General features: G+C 41.6%; 1 protein-coding gene across 6 annotated transcripts in view; it reads right to left on the bottom strand.

Moving 5' to 3' along the window:
- KIAA1217 (KIAA1217 ortholog) overlaps positions 1 to 19,895 on the bottom strand; it is an 890,216-nt gene that overhangs the window by 135,092 nt on the left and 735,229 nt on the right. For 4 of the 6 annotated variants that reach the window (XM_025397473.1, XM_025397471.1, XM_025397470.1 and 1 more), the window contains one exon: positions 14,945 to 15,038. In XM_025397473.1, coding sequence (XP_025253258.1) covers positions 14,945 to 15,038 — 94 coding nt within the window. Of the gene's footprint in view, positions 1 to 4,205; positions 4,537 to 14,944; positions 15,039 to 19,895 lie in introns of those variants that run through there. The other 2 variants (XM_025397474.1, XM_025397475.1) reach the window with 1 other exon arrangement.

Genomic DNA, 19,895 nt, shown 5'->3' on the forward strand with positions numbered 1-19,895 from the left:
CTTCCTTGAACCCTCAATTTAGGCTTCATCTTAAAGCCTTGGTTTTTATACTTCACACATTAACAAGATACCATCACCACTTTGGCTCTATCTTTATATCAGCTGTACTAGTACTCATTTAATAATTTTCTTTAAGTCAGTTTTAAATTGACTTTTTTCTCCTTAGTTGTGACTAAGAATTATAGTTGTGACTTAAGGAATTAATGGATATTAACTCTCAAGTTCTTTGTGCTACCAGTCTTTCCAGCATTCATTCAAAACAACATCGTGTAATTATTACCATTTACGAACTGTTTTTCTAGTTGCCACCTAAAATCACTGGTTCCAAGCAATGGACAACTTTGAAAGTAATGTGAGGAGTCATGCATTAACGTTTCAAACAGCATAACTGCAGGAGCTATTTGCCACAGCAAAGAGGCTGTTTTTTAAAACAATGCCATAATACTGTACAACCTTGTTCAGCCAATATTGTTTTATTCAAAGTAGCTCATAATTTGAAACAGCTGCTATTTTTCAGTTGACATGATGGCCTATTCTCCTTCCATAAAAAATACTGGATAATCTAAATCTGGTTAGTTTAAAATCCATTTATTTTTAGTCCAGGCTCATGCATTTCCAATTAATCAGCTCTGGCCTAACTACAGGATTTCTGGTTCTCTTTTAGGAAGATAATCCAGAAGAGAGAGAGAGAGAGTTGTACTGCTTTCTAGAGGATAAGTGAAAGCTGGCTAGACTCAGTGACCACAAAAGATGGCTAAGAGAAGTCAAATAGATAGTGTTTTTCTAAATCAATCAAGAAGACAAACCCCGTAAGCTCCAGAGGGGTGAGAACAAAAGCAGGGAACAGGCTGAAATGGCACTGCATAGAGACAAGGGTCTGGTCTTGGGAACAGTGACTTGAGATCCATTCCTATTTTTGCCTCTTCTTTATTTTGTGATCTTGACCATGTCACTCCAACCACTCTGGGCCTCCTGGGTCTCAAGTTACAGGGCAATGGGTTACAAAAGATGATGCCTAAGACCTTCTTTCTATTTCTAAAGCCCTAAGACTCCAAATACGTCAGGCCTCTTTCTTTCTTGTTTTCATTTTTAATTTTTGTGCCAACATAGTAGGTGTATGTATTTGTGGGCTACATGAGATATTTTGATACAGCATGCAATGTGTATAATCACATCAGGGTAAATGGGGTGTCTGCCACCTCAAGCATTCATCCTTTGTGTTACAAACATTTCGGTTATACTTTTTTTTTTTTTGAAACAGAGTCTTGATCTGTTGCCCAGGCTGGAGTGCAGTGGCACAATCTCGGCTCACTGCAAGCTCCACCTCCCGGGTTCACGCTATTCTCCTGCCTCACCCTCCCGAGTAGCTGGGACTACAGGCGCCCACTACCTTGCCTGGCTAATTTTTTTTTTTTTTTTTTGGAGTTTTAATAGGGATGGGGTTTCACCGCATTAGCCAAGATGGTCTAGATCTTCTGACCTTGTGATCTGCCCGCCTCGGCCTCCCAAAGTGCTGGGATTACAGGTGTGAGCCACATCGCCTGGCAGTTATACTCTTTTAGTTATTTTAAAATGTAAAATTAAATTATTTTTTACTATAGGCATTATGTTGTGCTAGCAAATACTAGGTCTCATTCATTCTTTCTAAATGATTTTTCTGTACCCATTAAGTGTCTTTTAAAAAATTATTAGTAGTTTCAGGGCTGTTTCTTGAGGGAGCACTGGTGATGCAGGTCAGGTTTGTCTTCTCAATTACAAATCTGCGGTAGCCAGCTCTAGTTCCTCAAAAGCGGACAGAGTATCTATGACTTCTGCAAATCACATGTAAGCAGAGATCACCTGCTCCACAAGAAAAAGTAGGACAGAAGAAAATGTGTTACCAGTAGGCAAAATGTATCTTAAAAGCACTTTTGTCTTTTTAAAAGATTAGCGTGTTCTTCTCCCTTCCCCTAAATTTATATAAAAGTAACACATGCTCATTTGAGAAATGTTGGAAAAAGCATCAACAGAAACACGGTCCCCTGGAAGCCCTCTAAGGGGTTGGGTCTGGGACCCAGGGAGCCTAGGCTGATGTGGTAGAGAACAGCCTAGTATGGTCTGGGATGCCTTGCTGAGCACCCACAAAGAACACAGAAAAACAAACCCCAGCAAGTGAAAAATACGTAGGTACAAGGGATGCAACTTGAAAATGCAAGGACATATGTCCCCAGTCAAAGGCAATTTCCGCCAACACCTATACTTATAAGAGCAAAGAAAAGGGATGTGGTTTGGATATCAAAGGGCAGAGGGATGTGGCAAAACCTCTCATGTGCACTCCAGCCAGCAGCGACGCAGAACTCTTCGGGAGCTAACCCTAGTACCTGCTGGGGAGAAGGAAGGTTCTGCTCCAATCAACTTGGAGTTGTGTTGGTTGTGTAGCCAATCCTGGATTTTAGGCTGAACTGGGGCTGGAAGCCTTGATCCTGAAGCCTGTGTTGGGAGCAGCTGCATCCCCTGTTGATGCTGTTAGCAGTAATTACGTTGCATAACAAGTCACCAGGATATTTTTGCTGCTGTGTTGATGTCTCACTCTTCAGGAGGAGGTGGGAAGAGCAATGTTGAAGGTGAAGTTTGGGCTCTCAGGCAGCTGAGCCAGCTGCCCTAACTTCAGAATCCTCCACCTTCAGCCTTAACATTCTTCCCGGCCCCCTCCTGAGAGCTCTGCGAGCAGACTGAAGGGCAGTGGGCAGGCACAGTTAGCCAGTCTCCATTCAAAGATACTTTCTAGCTCCCAAATCAAGCTCCCAAACAAGCTCCCTGCTCTGTCCTATGGAAACCTTTTTTATGAGCAACACAGCACATGAAGCAAAGAAGAAAACAGGAAAGGTCTGTGTAGTAAAGAGGAAAGAGCCGTTTATCCAAAGTGCTTTTCTCTATCTCTACACTATCTGATGTTCACTGTTTTCATTATGCTCTGAGTAAGTTGTAACCAGGTCCCTGGATAAACAACCAGTGTGATACTAGGTTTTGGATGCTACAGATCTAAAATAAAATAAAATTCCAGAAAAATACAAAATAGTTTATCCTGAAGCCACATAAACATTAGACCTGAAGCTCTCAGCTACTATTGAGGCTGTGCTGTCCAGGACTTAAAAACAAGGAAGACAGCCTGGATTTAAACCCCAGCTCTGCTACTTACAAGTGTGTGATCTTGATCTTGTTCCTCTCTGAGCCTTGGTTTTCCAAACGTAAAATGGGTGTAATAGTACCTATTCCATAGGGTTATGATGATGACTAAATAAAATAATAGATAGGATGTAAACCACATTGGATAACAACTTCTCATGTATATTAACTCATCTATAAACTGGGATAAAGATACCCACAGAAATATGAATAAGCAAATGCATGAACACATGTACTTTTGAAAGGAAACAGACTGATTTAAAAGGACATTGCTCCTACTAAATTCCTTTAAAGGAAATCAATGCAAAAATATTGTGACTGAATTATTGCAAGAGTTGACAGAATAGTTATCTCAAGTAAACATGATTTCTGTCAAAGACCTTTTCAGGCAATCACTAAACCGGATATAACAGACTTGTTATATCAAGCTTGCTATTTAAAAACTGTAGAAGTTTTAAATGTGATTTTATACAGATTAAATTGCTATTTCTTTAAATGTTTTTCGAGACCAGAATAAAGGCTATTTTTATTTTACAATTTAAAGTGATTTTCATAAGAACAAAATACCAAAGAATTTTTCCCTGGAATGTTAAAGGACACATATGAATTTCCCTCCTCGTTTGTACCATGCCTTCAAATTATCGACTTTGCCTCAGACACTGTATGTAAGTCAACATCTTCATAAAAACACTGAAAATTGTCACAGAGCACATAAATCAACAAGACCTGTAAAAGCAAACTATGTTGGCACTTTAAATCCTTTTCCAAATTATAAGGTTAGCCAGAAACAAGACCACAAGATTTATAGATTGAAGACAGCCCAGTTTAATTTAAGTGGATTTCAAAAAAACAGAATAATGTCAATAACAAAGAGAGGTTTTCTTCTAAGCAGTGTGCAAGAAGTTAAAATAAAACCTAAAATTCCAATTTCCTATTGCATTGAACTTGAATACAGAAGACAAGTTAATGAAAGATAAACGTGCCAGAGCATGAAAAAAAATTCTAAAGATAATATCTTATCATAAAGGCACAGTTCTTACCTTACATTTTCCGTGAGCCTTTCTTTTCTAGAAGAAACTTTCTAGACTCACAGAGACCTCGAAACCACCCCTCTCTCCAATGCTTTCAGCTTTGCCTGTCTTCATGGTGACTAAATGCAAGCCTTGGGTTTTTTACAGAAGGAAGCTTTTAGTCAAAATATGTGGTTTAAAGGAGCAGTATCCACTCTTGTTAAAACTATTTCACGGACATTCAGAGGTTTTGTTTCTACTCTATGAAAGTTAATTCTGAGTAGAAGGCATTTTTCCTGTCCCGGAAATCAGCATAACTAAAACCAATGCTGAGCTAACGAGAAATGTTTCTTCCATGTGTTCTGTCTGGCAGAAACTGCAAGCCATATCAAGGAAACACGTGATGTTTATAAATACAATATGGCTCATGTTGTCATAACCTCTCAATGACAAAAAATAAAAAAAAATAGTACAAGGAAAAGCAAGCAGCTACGCAGCAGGAAAGATGAGATTTGTATCACTTGGAAGCTGCATATCAGATGTGCATATATTACCTTTTCTTGCTTCTTGAAAAATAAGACTTTGTAACTGGAAGCAGAGAAGGAGCAAGAAAATATCTCCCACGTTCTGGATAGCCACTGTATTCAAATGTGTTTGCCTAGCTAATCATTTCCGTAAGAGTCCTTCCTTATCAATCATAACAGAAACATCTTTTTTGCCTCCCAGAAAAGCACAGTATAAAAAAGATTTCATTACGTATATCACTCATAAATGAGTTCCACAGTGTTACTACCTCCAGCGAATTATAGAACACAGGCAAGGATTTCATCCAGCTTGAACTGTTGTGAAAAATTATAGACGTCCGTATCATTATTGATTATTGAGTTAATTGATTATTGTCCGTATCATTATTGCTTTTTGCCAATATATCTTCAGGATCTTGCATGAGAGCTGAGACCAGAGGAAGGATCTGACTCACTATGGCTGATCGAGTGAATCAGTAAACGCTTACAGTAATGAAGTTAGGTTAACTGCTCTAAAGTCATCACCCTTACGTTATAAGTTTAGAGATATTTGAAATACTGACTATCAACTCAATCTAAAAGCAAGGGACCAGGCACAGTGGCTCATGCCTGTAATCCCAGCACTTTGGAAGGCCATGGAGGGAGGATCCCTGGAGCCCAGGAGTTCAAAGCCAGCCTGGGCAACATAGGGAGACTCTGTCTCTACAAAGAATTTAGAAAATTAGCCAAGTGTGGTGGTGTGGGCCTGTAGTTCCAGCTAATCAGGAGGCTGAACAGGGAGGATCACTTGAGCCAGGGAGGCTGAAGTGAGCCATGATTGTGCCACTGCACTCCAACCTGGGTGACAGAGCAAGACCCTGTCTTCAAAATAAAATAAAAATAAAGCAAAATAAAAGCAAGATTTACCCTAGTGAATTATAAACACAGCAAAATCAGATCTATCTTATTTAGATTTGTTATCTAGGGATTTAGCTTACTTTCTACCACAGGTGAATTTAACTCCTGAAAAATCCAGCCCCTCCCCCCACAAAAAAGGTTAGATAAGTGTGTATTTCTGATGAATACTTATTTTAATCTGACAAAGAAGATTTTTTTCTTTATTGTTATTCTTAAACTTCAGGTTACTAACTTTTTTTTGTTTGTTTTTTTGAGATGGAGTCTCACTCTGTCACCAGGCTGGAGAACAGTGGTGTGATCTCGGCTCACTGCAATCTCTGCCTCCTGGGTTCAAGTGATTCTCCTGCCTCAGCCTCCCGAGTAGTTGGGACTACAGGCACGCACCACCAAGCCCAGTTAATTTTTGTATTTTTAGTAGAGACAGGGTTTCACCATGTTGACCAGGATGGTCTCGATCTCTTGACCTTGTGATCTGCCTGCCTCAGCCTTCCAAAGTGCTGGGATTACAGGTGTGAGCCACCATGCTCAGCCCAGGGTTATTAACTTCTATCAAATTACACCGATGGACTGAGGAAAGGCAGACATTCTTATTTCTCCTTTGGGTCAGTGGCCAATACTGGGATAAATTAGGTAATGTGCTATAAGCCTCAAACATGTACCTTTACAAATCATTGGATTGCCCTTAGTAGATAAGGCACTAACTAACTGAAAGTTGGTGATAGAAAAGGGCTGAAGTAAGTATCTTTTTCTATCCAGGTATTTAATAAGAATCTACTGAGGGCAGGGCACTGTCTGAGAGAGCCACAGGGAATATGAAGATGAATGAAATGGAGACCCCGTTCCCGAGAAGCTTAGAGCTGAAAGATACTTAAGATGCGTGGACAGAAAACCAATACCACGTGTTCTCACTCATAAGTGGGAATTGAATAATGGACACAGGGTGGGGAACATCACACACCGGGGCCTGTCATGGGGTGGTGGGAGAGGCGGGAGGGATAGCGTTAGGAGACATACCTAAGGTAAATGATGAGTTAATGGGTGCAGCACACCAACATGGCACATGTATACATATGTAACAAACCTGCACATTGTGCACATGTGCCCTAGAACTTAAAGTATAATAAAAATAAATAAATAAATAATAAATAAATACATCATTCATAAGAAAAAGAATAAAATGGTGAAAGGAAAAAAAGAAACATGCATCAATAACTCAGTGCAGGCAGGAAAAGGAGAGTGCACAAAGATAGCAGGGCAGGGAGGTGAAGTTCTATGGAAGTTTTGAGAAGGGACAGTGAGTGGTGAGGTTTGGAAAGAGAAGAGTGAGAGAGGCTTGATGAAGAGAGTGGCTTCTGGGTTAAGTCTTCAGAAATGCGTGGCCCATGGACATGTGGCGATGACTCATGGACATGCTGATGAAGACAGTGGTGGGAAAGAAAGGACGGTAGTGACCACAGGCGTGATTACAAAGGCCAATTCTAGAGTTGGCCTGCCTGGCTCTAAATTCAGCTCCACTTCTCTTTAGCTGGGTAGCTTTGAGCAAGTACGCTGACCTCTCTAAGTCTCAGCTTCCACTTCTGAAACAGGAGGAGGATAAGAACGCCTCTCACATTGTATAGCTGTGAAAATCAAATGGCAGTAAATACAAGCAAATTGCTCAGTATGGTGACTGGCACAGAGTAAGCACATCAGGAATGTTAGTTAGTGATACCACTGTCATTGCATGAGTGAAGGGGATATTACGGCTGGGTCAAGAATGATCTCTAAATAGATAATCAGCTAGGCTTGTTTTCTGAAACTTCCATTTCTGTGGGATTCTTTTGTTACCATGGGATGACTTGATAATCCCTGAATCCCAAACCCTTCTTCTCAACCAGAACACTGCCCTGTGAGAAAAAGTGCTCTGAGTTTGGTGGCCACTGCAGACACACATACTAAATGGGCAAACCACTCCTTTTCTTTCCTTTTTTTTTTTTTTTATTTTTATGGATATCTTTTATAGTATGCTCAAAAGAGGAGAGAATAAAGCAAAATTAAATATAAAAAGATACCATGAAATAGATGCACAATGAAATTAAGAAATGAAACAAATGTTAATAAAGGATAGTTTGTGTGTTCTGAAGTCTCAGTAGGAACATCATTTCAAAATTGCAAAACTTAAATGGAAATATCAAGGAAGGGAGTCTGTGGGCTCTGTATAAAGGAGCAGAAAGAAGTTCAAATCCAGGGTCTGATACTGATCAGATGTGTGAGCTTGGGAAAGAACTCTTTGGCTTCAGTCTTATCACCTGTGAAAATGAAGTCCGTATACCCACTTCGCAGAGTTACTGACTAATTTAAATAATATGTAAAGTACTTAACACATTGCCTACTCAGCAGACACAAAAAGGTTTGCTATCTTCTATCTAGAACAACGATGGTAGAGAATGAACACTAGTTATATCCTGATAGATTGCACCAAGAAATTAATAGAGTCCCTATACATTTTTACAGTTTTACAGAAAAAAGAAGTCAAAGTGCAATGTGCAACAAAAGGAAGATGAAAGTAGGAAAATTAAAAAGAGAGTCCAGGAATGAAGCCAACACACAAAACACACGCCACAAATGCCTGTACCCTTGCTGTGGGTGGGCCACAAATTTAATTCTAAGCTTTAGAGTAGCAACACAAAGAGGGAAAATGATCACTTACAAGATTCAAAGTGTCCATATGATAAAAATAAACCAGGAGAAGCACAACTATTTCTGGTGATGAGAACAGAGAGATATTTTTACAGTGGGTCCTCATTAATGACAGAAAATGAAAAATATGGCATTTGTAGGACCATCCGTAGGACACTCAGCGCATCCTGTTTAACAAGTGTGTTTACTCTGCACTCACCAGGGGTTAAGATGCCATGACCAGTTTTCGGAGGGATGTGAAGATGACCCATCTCATAATATGGCTTGTGCCTTTGAAGAGTGTATAGTCTTTTGGATGAACACACATTTAAATGATTATAACACAACACAAATGTGCAACAGGCCCCCAAAAGGGAACGATGAATTCTGACAGGGCATTAGCGAAAGCTTCCTGGAGTAGGTAGTCTTTCACTGGGGCTCTAAAAACAAGTGTTTATTATTTTGTAAAAGATTTGATTATGAGCTGGGCATGGTGGCTCACGCCTGTAATCCTATCACTTTAGGAGCCTGAGGCAGGTGGATCACCTGAGGTCAGGAGTTCGAGACCAGCCTGGCCAACATGGTGAAACCCCGTCTCTAGTAAAAACTACAAAACTTTGCCAGGAGTGGTGGTATGCACCTGTAATCCCAGATACTCAGGCGGCTAAGAGAGGAGAATTGCTTGAACCCGGGAGGTGGAGGTTGCGGTGAGCTGAGATCACACCACCGCACTCCAGCCTGGTGACAGAGCAAGACTCTGTCTCAAAAACAAAACAAAACAAAACAAAACAAAACAAATACAAACAGATTTTAGTACGAAAATTTTCAAACACAAAAAGTAGAGAAAACAACAAAAGGTACCCGCATCATCCAGCTTTGACATTTTTCAACATTTTACCAGTATTGTTTCATTTACTTCCACGTTTTCGTTTCTTGGTTTGCTGCAGTATTTTAAAGCAAGTCCCATTTGTCATGTCATTTAACCTGTAAATACTTTAGTATGTTCCATCTTTTAAAACATAACCACACGGCCGGGCGCGGTGGCTCAAGCCTGTAATCCCAGCACTTTGGGAGGCCGAGACGGGCGGATCACGAGGTCAGGAGATCGAGACCATCCTGGCTGACACGGTGAAACCCCGTCTCTACTAAAAATACAAAAAACTAGCCGGGCGTGGTGGCTGGCGCCTGTAGTCCCAGCTACTCGGGAGGCTGAGGCAGGGGAATGGCATAAACCCAGGAGGAGGAGCTTGCAATGAGCTGAGATCCGGCCACTGCACTCCAGCCTGGGCGACAGAGCGAGACTCCGTCTCAAAAAAAAAAAAAAAAAAAAACATAACCACTAACCTATTATTATGCCTAATAGAATTACCAGCTCTCCCTTAATATCTCCTGATTCCTAACACATGTTCAAATTTCCCAAATAGTTTTAAAGATGTCTTTTACAGTTGCTTTGCTCTTCTCAAAATCTGAAGATAGTGCATAGGCCACATTTTGTTATTATGGTACAGAAGGCCCCCGAGAAACTTAACTGCGCTCCCTCCCACACTTTTTTTTTTTTCATGCCAGCAATTTGCTGAAGGAATTAGACAACTGTCCTGGAATATGTTAGATGAGTAGAATTTTGAAAGGCAGATATGTAGAGAGGGAGAGTGAATTTGAGACACTTGGAAAAAGAAAACAGGAGAATGAGATGTGGGAAGTAAGAACTGTTAGGTGATTCAGTAGATAAACAATGAAGGTTGTAATTTCAGCAGCCACAGTGCCTGGGTTTAAATCTCTGCTACTCTCTGGCTGTGTGGCCTTGGGAAAATCTCTTAACACAAGGAGCTGTCTCATCATCTGTAAATAGGGGGACTTATACCAAGACCTGTCTCAAAAGTTTATCTTGAGGATTAAATAATTAAAATTACTGACCAGGTGTGGTGGCCCATGCCTATAATCCCAGCAATTTGGGAGGCCGAGGCAGACGGATCACCTGAAGTCAGGAGTTTGAGACCAGCCTGACCAACATGCAGAAACCCTGTCTCTACTAAAACAAATACAAAATTAGCTGGGCGTGGTGGCACATGCCTGTAATCCCAGCTACTCAGTAGGCTGAGGTGGGAGAATTGCTTGAACCCAGGAGGCAGAGGTTGCAATGAGCCAAGATCACACCACCGCACTCCAGCCTGGACGGCACAGCGAGACTCCCTCTCAAAAAAAAAAAAAAAAAAAAAAAAAAAAAAAAAAAAAAAATTCCCACAAAAGTGCTTAATAAATGCTCCAATAGGTTAGCTATTGTAAGAATACTGGTATAGGCAGTGGCAGAAGGTTCATCTGTTAGAGACCTTCCAGAGGGGACTGGATGAGCTCTGGTGACCAGGTGAATGCGTTGGAAGAACAAAGGTCAGGCCAGAGAAGAATCATTGACAATTCAATGTTTTACATCCCTTCTTCCACATTCCCCAAAATATGCATGCATACACATACAGGCATACATGCATGTGCACACACATACACACACCCCATCACAACCCCTCCATTCTTCAAAAGGTAATCAAGAAGGATAAAGACTTGAGTGGGAGAAAGATTAGGAATTTTTTCTTCAACAGAAAGGATTGGAAACTGTGGAAATAATCTCCATGTGAAGACACTTAGAAGCTGAACATTTGGGTCTTGAATTCTAGAGATGGCAGAGCTAGGGATATGGCTTCATGGGTCATCCACATCGATGTAATAGTCAAACAAGTGGTAAGATAAGAATCACAAGTGCAAAGGTTCAGAAAAAAAAGAGCAAATTTATAAAAACAAAACAAATAAACCCCAAACTAGAGAAGCCACTTGAACACAGGCAAGAGGAAGAAGAGTTAGGGAACGAAGGAGGCTGAGGTGTCTGTGAATGTAGATGAGGAATTTAGACACAGCAGTGCCATGGAGACCAATGATTTCTAAGGAGATCACTCACTGGTGTCAAACACAAAGGTCAGTAGAAGAGGAGTGGGAGGCAGCAATTACCTTGGGTATTAGGGAATGATTTCAGAAGTAGGGCCAATCTAGCAATTGTCTATATGCAAGTAAAAATCGAAGACATGCAAGAGAAATTAAAGGAAGCAGAGAAGAGGGAGAGTATAAAATGATGAGAGCAGAGAGTCTTGGAAAGTTGTCTTAAAGCACACAAGAAGGTGGAGAAGCCCCCACACTATGAAAAAGCCACCAGGTTTGGTGACTAGCAAGTCACCCTCAAAGCAGGAGAATTGTCCAGTTCCTTCAACAAACAGGTGGTATGGAGAAACGTGTACTTTTTGAGAATCATGAAATGGAATGGTTCCATCTTCGAGTTGTACATTTGTGAATTTAAAACCCTGTGAGGACATATATAAATTTTGCAAAAGGGCCTGTTCCATATGGTGAGCTCAGTCCCTTGGGAACTGAATTATCAAAGCTCCTATCTGATGTAAGGAAACAAAAGCCATGCAATTAAATGAGATCAGGGTGGTGCGCAGAGAAACAGGAGCCAGGTGTGCTGACTTCCAGCCGAGAACCACAGGTCTCCTTAGACAGACTAGCCTCAGAAACGCTCAGCTAGATGCTAGATGAAAATCTAGATACACGTTTTCCCCATGAAGCATGCATTTCACGCACACTCTAAGGCCTAGTCTAGCACGCTTCCTGAGTAACACATTTCCAATCATAAAACCGCTCTGGGAAGACTGTTTTAGATGGAGAGTTTTACATTTTCTTTTCTTTCAAAGGCAAGATATTACATTCATTGTTTAAGGAAAGTCTCCGAAACCCCTGAGGAGTTCTGGTGTGACTGCTGTTGCCCCTCTGCTTATTCCAACCGGTGTTTTTCATGACATGCATGTTTATTGGTCATAAGCAGGCAGCTGGGAGGTCTGTGCCAGGCTGTCTCTGGAGGCTGGGGAATGAGGTCTAATGACATCAGGGGCAGGACTGCAGTGACTGACTCGTGTGAGCAGTTAGCGTTGAATTCCTTCATGGCCATACTCACATTGCAAACATACGGGAGGATGGAGTTCCCTAACCCCACCCTGCAGCGTGGTTTAGTCTACAACAATTGATCCTTGCTCTGTTCCCTGCTTCTCTTCTCCACCATGGGCAGCTGCTTGTGCAGCTGGGCTCCAGAGGCAGGGCTCAACAAAGCTTCCTGCCCTTTAATGGCAATGCAGCCACATTCATCAAAAAAGGAAAAAAAATTCCAACCTGCAGAGCCAAAAGGTGAGGGCAGCTGAATTCCATGCCTTTTAGTGTCTGCAAACTGTGAACAGGAACCAAGTTGCAAACTGCAGGCATGATCACACCTAGCTGGCTTTGAAATCGCTTTCTATTTCTCATTTCTAAGTAATCCACATTGAAACACAAAAGCTTGTCTGTTGGTTAGATGGTGAACATTTACTGTCCCTTCATTTGGGGACAACGATTGAGTTTCCCACACACACACAATGAGAGCTTAAAGTAGGCTCTGGGTAACCTAGAAAAAGTGATCAGCAGGGTTTCATCTTCAAGGAAGAACAGAACCACTCTGCAGAAACCCGTAGCACATGCTCTGCATTCTGATCAGCTTTGTTCATACGGTCAATATTTGATTCTCTCAGTCCTCACTGATGCTCCTTAGGTAGGTACCAGAGCTTCTGGAGGGTTAAAACAGGTGTCTTTCCAGCCCCAAACAAGATTATCAGAGGCGATTCTGGGGCACCTGTGTGGAAATGGCTCTATGCGACAGGAACAGAACTCAGCACCATGGAACTCCAGTGTGAAGGCTAGACATATCAAAAAATAAAGATATTCAAAGAGCAAAGACATTGATGAATGTCTCCGAGAAAGAGAATAACAGAGTAAGAAAAGGCAAATGGTGCTGTAATATTTAGTCCATGCTTCACGACTGGCATGACTCAATCTGTCTCCATGTGGCTCTGGTTTACACATAAAGTATAACCGGAGAAATAAACCTCAAAATCCTAGAATTTCTGAAGTAGCAACACAGCTTTCAATTCAAGTCACACATCATTTCTGACACAAAAATAACAGCAGCTGAGTACGTGAGAGGCCTTTCCCTCCAGAAGTGTAGGCTCTGATCCCACAATGTCGTCATTCGTATTCCAGTCCAGAAGGACACAGACCTTCTCCCAGCACTTTCAGCTAGATCTCCTGGCTTCTTTTCTGGTTCTAAACTTACCCCATATGGAAAGCAGAATGGTGGTCCCTGAAAGATGTCTGCATTCTAGTCCCCTCAACCTGTGACTACATCAAGTTATATGGAAAAGGGAGAGTCAAGGTTGCCAGTCAGCTGACCTTGAAATAGGGAGCTATTTCTGGAGGATTGGATAGGCTCAGTGTCCTTAAAGTGTCCTTAAAAGTGGACATAGGTAGGTACCAGCAGCTCTGGTACCTACCTACGGACCACGGAAGCAGGATCAAAGGGAAGCTATCTTGCTGGGTTTGAAGATGGAGGAAGAGGACAGCAAACCAAGAAATGTCAGTCACCTCTAGAAGTTGGGAAAAAAAAGAAAAGATTCTCCCTAGGGCTTCCGGAAAAGAATGCATAACTGTTGGTGACCCCTTATATCAGACCAGAGAGATTTCCAGTCTACAGACTCTAGAATTGTAAGACAGTAAATCTGTGTTGTTTTAAGCCACTGAATTTGTCCTAATTTATTACAGCAGCAACAGGAAACTAATATGTGCTATCAGGAAGCAGAGACAGCCTTACTCAGGAACAACACTGCAACTCCAAGACACAACAGTGTCTGGGTTTCTTTGGCAATAAAAGGTAATCATTTTTTTTTTTTCTAGTTAAACGAGCATCCAGCCAAGTGCTAATCTGTAGAAAAGATGAGAAAAAATGGCACAGTGTCTTCCAAATGTGTGTGTGTGTGTGTGTGTGTGTAGGGGGTGCGCAGCTGAGAAGCTAATCTTTTTACCTCCCAGTTTTGCTACAGAGGAATGTAGCATTATTTTTAGAAACTCAATTCCTTTCTAGTGGACCTGCATTAATGTGATCTTAAAATCTGCTTTTTCAGTTTCTCCTTTTTTTTTTTTTTTTAAAAAAAAAAAAACATCCCTGTGTGCTTTGAATGTTCGGATAATCTCCTGAGACAATCTAAATCTAGAGAATTTTAGTTCCCAAATCATGCAGATTTTTGTATTATGCCCTCAACATGGTTCAGAGAGGATTTGATAATATTTAAGACAGCACAACAACAAAATTCTTCCAGGGTAGCTCCTGAATTAGAAGGTGAGAAATTGTATTAGAATGTTAGGACTTGGAAGAGCTCATGTAAGAATATGAATAGATTTTCCACGCAATTGTGCACCTTGCTGTCTGCCTGTTTGTATGTTAGGTTTCCTTTAATTGGAGGAAAAAAATGCAAGAGATCTTCTGAGCCGGTTAATGTATTATGGACCAGGGACCCTTTGATAGGAAGATTTTCAGAATTTATTTAAAGTAAGGACATAACTCCTTGCTTAAAGATAAATTAGGATGTGCCCGGCCTTATTTTAATCCCTTTGCCCTAAATAACCAGGAAATCTTACTTTTCTACCAAGAACAAATAATGATCCACTAGGTGAGATGAGTGTGGAGAACCCCCCAAAACTCAGCTGTAGAGTATGATTACATCAGGAGTACAAGCAAGAGGAAGGATGCTTTGACCCACTGAATAAAATAAAAAATAGGACAGAAACACTTACCCTCAGGTCTCCATTCATAGTTTTTGGTGTGTGATTAAATGCATGTGCAGGATCCTTGTTGTACACTTTGAGGAGTGATCTGTCTTGAATGCTCCTGGAATCAAAAACATCAATAACTATGGCAGATGAAAGAAGCCTGACTTTGGCCATTTCCTTAGCCTGCCCTTAAAGATCAGGTAAAAAACATGAACACACAATGCAAAGGCTATCTACAATACGCCAGTCAAAAGCTATGTGACCATAAAATAGGCAATTATAAATAAGGAAAAGAAGAAGAAAAATGACTTCAGCTTTTCTCTCCTTTTCTTGTTCCTCAGGAAAGTATCATTTCTCCAGTATAGCTCCCCACCCATAAACACTGGGTAGCACGAACTTTCTTTCAAGATGCCGAGTATGGAAAGTTAAGACTTTAAAAAAAAGACAATAAAGTTCCAATATTTACAATACATTCAAAGAGATTTGGTTAATATTTAAATATTTAATTATTTACTTTTCCCAAACACCTGGTTTGCTGCTTATCTAATGAATGAACATGAAAGAAGATTTTCTTTTCTTTTCTTTTCTTTTTTTTTGCCTTCAAACACTTTCGGCAACTGAAAGAAAAGGTATCTGGAGTCCAGAAAAAAAAAAAAAGAAACAGTATCACAAACATCTAATATTTTTACTATGCCTTTTTCCTTTCCATAGTGGGTTAGAAAAATAGTTTTTCTATGTACAAATCGAATTGCTGGATGTGAAGAAATAGCAGCAGGTAAGTGCTTCTTTTTTCTCCGAACCCAGCTCTTAGAGCCAAGGTGTCATAACGTAGCAAAAGACAGGGTCAGAGCCTACCTTAAAATTATTGAAGAGCACCTGAATATCTACGAAGTTCCTCTCCCTCCATGTTCAGCTTTCATCAGCAAAAGGGCCACCCAGGGCCCTTTTGGCTCTGTCTACACTGTGATCCCTTCCAATGCTGGCTCGGCTAGCTCAGAGAAATGTGTGCAGGAGGACGAATTCCTCTCCTCCAGGTGCAGCCTCATTTAGTAGGCTGACCCAACCACTGGGATTACTGGCTTGTGTTTCTGTTTTAACTGAAGTGGAGGATTCCTGGACTAGTCTTGTTTCTCTTCTTTAAATATCCGCCAGTAATTGCTTTGAAGCAATGACTAGCCCAAGCTTGCACGGTTTCTCCAGTAGCTTGTTAGAAGTCGGCTTGAGGAGGAACCAGCAGCCCTTGTTATTAAAGGGGGCTGAGTGACTATGAAGGGGAGACTCACAGAGGTAGGATGTGGGGCTCCACTAAGGGGTCACCACTGGGCCAGAGGAAGGAGTCACAGGCGAGGACATGAAAAAATAGAAAACCTCACGGGAGCCATGAAAAAGACTGTGATTCTGGAGGTATTTAAAATGCATGAGGTTGGTTTATCATGACTTTAGAAACATATTCATCTGAGCTGAACCAACAGTAAAGGCCGGGGTTGCACTTACTGTGGCAATATTTACAACACAATATTCTGACCTGAATCTCCGTAGCATTTCCCTAAGGAAAATATGAGGAGCCTAACAACGATGATGAAATAGGCAACTGTTTAACAAATATGCTCGCACTTCAGAAACACTGAAGGATGTGCAGTGAAATTTGTCTCTGAATTTAGATGATGAAAGTCACTGTCTTCAGTTGAAATCTACATGATACTTTTTTTTTGTCTTTTTTTTTTTTTTTTTTTGAGACGGAGTCTCGCTCTGTCGCCCAAGCTGGAGGGCAGTGGTGCGATCTTGGCTCACTGCAAGCTCCGCCTCCTGGGTTCACGCGATTCTCCTGCCTCAGCTTCCCCAGCAGCTGGGACTACAGGTGCCCGCCACCACGCTCAGCAAATTTTTTGTATTTTTAGTAGAGATGGGGTTTCACGGTGTTAGCCAGGATAGTCTCGATCTCCTGACCTCTTGATCTGCCCGCCTCGGCCTCCCAAAGTGCTGGGATTACAGGCGTGAGCCACTGCGCCCAGCCTTTTTTTTTTTTTTTGTCTTATATAATGCTGGTGGCGAAAATTTCTTCTACAATTCAAGTAAAATATAATCAAGGCATTTTATGCATAAAATCAAAGAGAGAATAATTCTTTGGAAGCGACATGCATGTGCTCACATAGCATAAACATTATTGTCATCACCAAATAAAACATAGTCTTCATTTGAACATTTTTAGGTTCATTTTTTATATTTAAATCAAAGTAACTGAAAAGTAAAATTACAGACAAATTTATAAATTGATGATCTTTCCACTTAAATATTTTAAATGAGAGTTTTTTTAAAAACATTAGGCTATCAGGCCAGGAGCAGTGGGGTCATGCCCATAATCCCAGCACTTTGGGAGGCCGAGGTGGGCAGATCACTTGAAGTCAGGAGTTTGAGAACAACCTGGCTAACGTGGTGAAACCCCATCTCTACTAAAAATACAAAAATTAGCCTGGCATGGTGGTGCACACCTATAGTCTCAGCTACCCGGGAGGCTGAGGAATGAGAATTGCCTGAACCCAGGAGGTGGTAGCTGCAGTGAACTGAGATCATGCCACTGCACTCCAACTTGGGCAACAGAGTGAGATTCTGTCTCCAAAAAAAAAAAAAAAAGCCAGGCACAGTGGCTCACCAGCATTTTGGGAGGCTGAGGCAGGCGGATCACGAGGTCAGGAGATCGAGACTATCCTGGCTAACACGATGAAACCCCGTCTCTTCTAAAAAATACAAAAAATTAGCCTGGCATGGTGGCGGGCGCCTGTAGTCCCAGCTACTCCTGAGGCTGAGGCAGGAGAATGGCGTGAACCTGGGAGGTGGAGCTTGCAGTGAGCCGAGATTGCGCCACTGCACTCCAGCCTGGGTGACAGAGTGAGACTCTGTCTCAACACCACCACCACCACCACCACCACCAACAACAACAACAAGAAGTCAGGTTATCAGTACTACAACTTTTAGATCAACAAGATCATCATTTTCACAAACGTCAGCATATTGACTGATGATTTCATTCATTTTATCAACTGGATTTCCATTAAGGAGAATCATGACCTTTTCTTCTTTTTCCTCCCTCTCATTTCTTTTATTTTGTGACTACTTCTCGACTTTCCCAAACGGTGTAAAAAAGAAGTCAAAGTAGCCATACTTTGAAGCTTGGGAAAGGCTCTAGAAAAATGGTGACTCATTGTAATATAAAAATCCTTGCACAGGCTGCAAGACAGTGAGGCCCAATTACTCATAATAACCTCGCCAGCCGTGAGCTCCATAATCAAGTGTGGCTTCCCTAAGTTGCATGTTTACTTGCTATTACTGTGTCCTTCAATTCCTCTAATTGCAAATGCAGAAATATAAGAGGATTGTTGTAACTGGCAGCTCCGTGTAAAAACACTACATGGGATTATATTACTACAAACGTAGTCTTTAAATATAATGTGATTATTTCATGTTTCAAGTTTACACTTTGTGAAGGCAAAAAATTTCTTTCGGTGACAGCTTGATTAATAATTTAGTTCAAAACTAAACACGAATTTTCGGGTACTCATGAATATTTAAACACATTTTTAAAAAGCTGTAAGGTTGTGCAACAGATGTAGCATCTATACCTGGAGGCATGTGTCAAACTTTGAAAGTTCTAAATTACTCATACACCTGGGAACATGCCTAAATATGTCATTCGTGATCATTGGTAGATACAGATCACTTTACATTTTTGATGCACTAGAGGCATATTTTTAAAAAGTGGTACCCATTAATTCCCTGATGAAGAAACAGGGCAACTTGCTATCCCCCCAGGGTGTGGACTCAGAAACCCCAAGTCCTGCCCCCAATGATTTGGTGAGGGAACATTCCAAGGGATCAAAAAGTTCTTGACCAAGAAATGTGGACAGCAGCCGGGCGTGGTGACTCACGCCTGTAATCCCAGCACTTTGGGAGGCTGAGGCGGGTGGATCACGAGGTCAGGAGATCGAGACCATCCTGGCTAACACGATGAAACCCCGTCTCTACTAAAAATAAAGAAAATGAGCCGGGCATGGTGGCGGGCGCCTGTAGTCCCAGCTACTCAGAGGCCGAGATAGGAGAATGGCGTGAACCCGGGAGGCGGAGCTTGCAGTGAGCAGAGACCTTGTGCCACCGCCCTCCAGCCTGGGCGACAGAGCGAGACTCCGTCTCAAAAAAAAAGAAAAAAAGAAATGTGGACAGCCATGTTTGGGGCAGAGCTTGGTACTTAGTTGGCTGTGTGCTTTTGAATAAGTCCTTCAAATTTTATGAGTCTGAGTTTCTGGTTCCATAAAATGAAATGGCTGGATCAGTCACTCAATAACCTGTGGAGTTCTAAAATGTTCAGAGGCCATACTAGCAACTGATTGCTTGTGTTGATCTAAGTCCTGTTTTCCAGGTTGTCTGGTTGGAACAGATCAAATGAGTTCTTCCTGCTATATACATGACACCAAAATGACAATAAAGATGCTTTTGAGCCGGGTGTGGTGGCTCACGCTTATAATCACAACCATTTGGGAGTCCGAGACTAGAGGATGGCTTGCCTCAGGAGTTCCAGACCAGCCTGGGCAACATATGGAGATTCTGTCTCTACAAAAAATTTAAAAATTAGCCAGATGTGGTGGCATGTGCCAGTAGGCCCAGCTACTTGGAAGGCAGAGGTGGAAGGATCATTTGAGCCCAGAAGGTCGAGGCTGCACTGAGCCATGATCATGCCACTGAGGTCCAGCCTGGGTGACAGAGCAAGATCCTGTCTTCAAAAAAGGAGAGACGAGGCTGGGCACGGTGGTCACACCTGTAATCCCAGCACTCTGGGAGGCCAAGGCGGGTAGATCACCTGAGGTCAGGAGTTTGAGACCAGCCTGACTCACATGGTAAAACCCCATATCTGCTAAAAGTACAAAAAAATTAGCTGGGCCTGGTGGCAGCTGCCTGTAATCCCAGTTACTTGGGAAGCTGAGGC

This window comes from Theropithecus gelada, chromosome 9 (genome assembly GCF_003255815.1).
Source record: "Theropithecus gelada isolate Dixy chromosome 9, Tgel_1.0, whole genome shotgun sequence".
Lineage (NCBI taxonomy): Eukaryota > Metazoa > Chordata > Mammalia > Primates > Cercopithecidae > Theropithecus > Theropithecus gelada.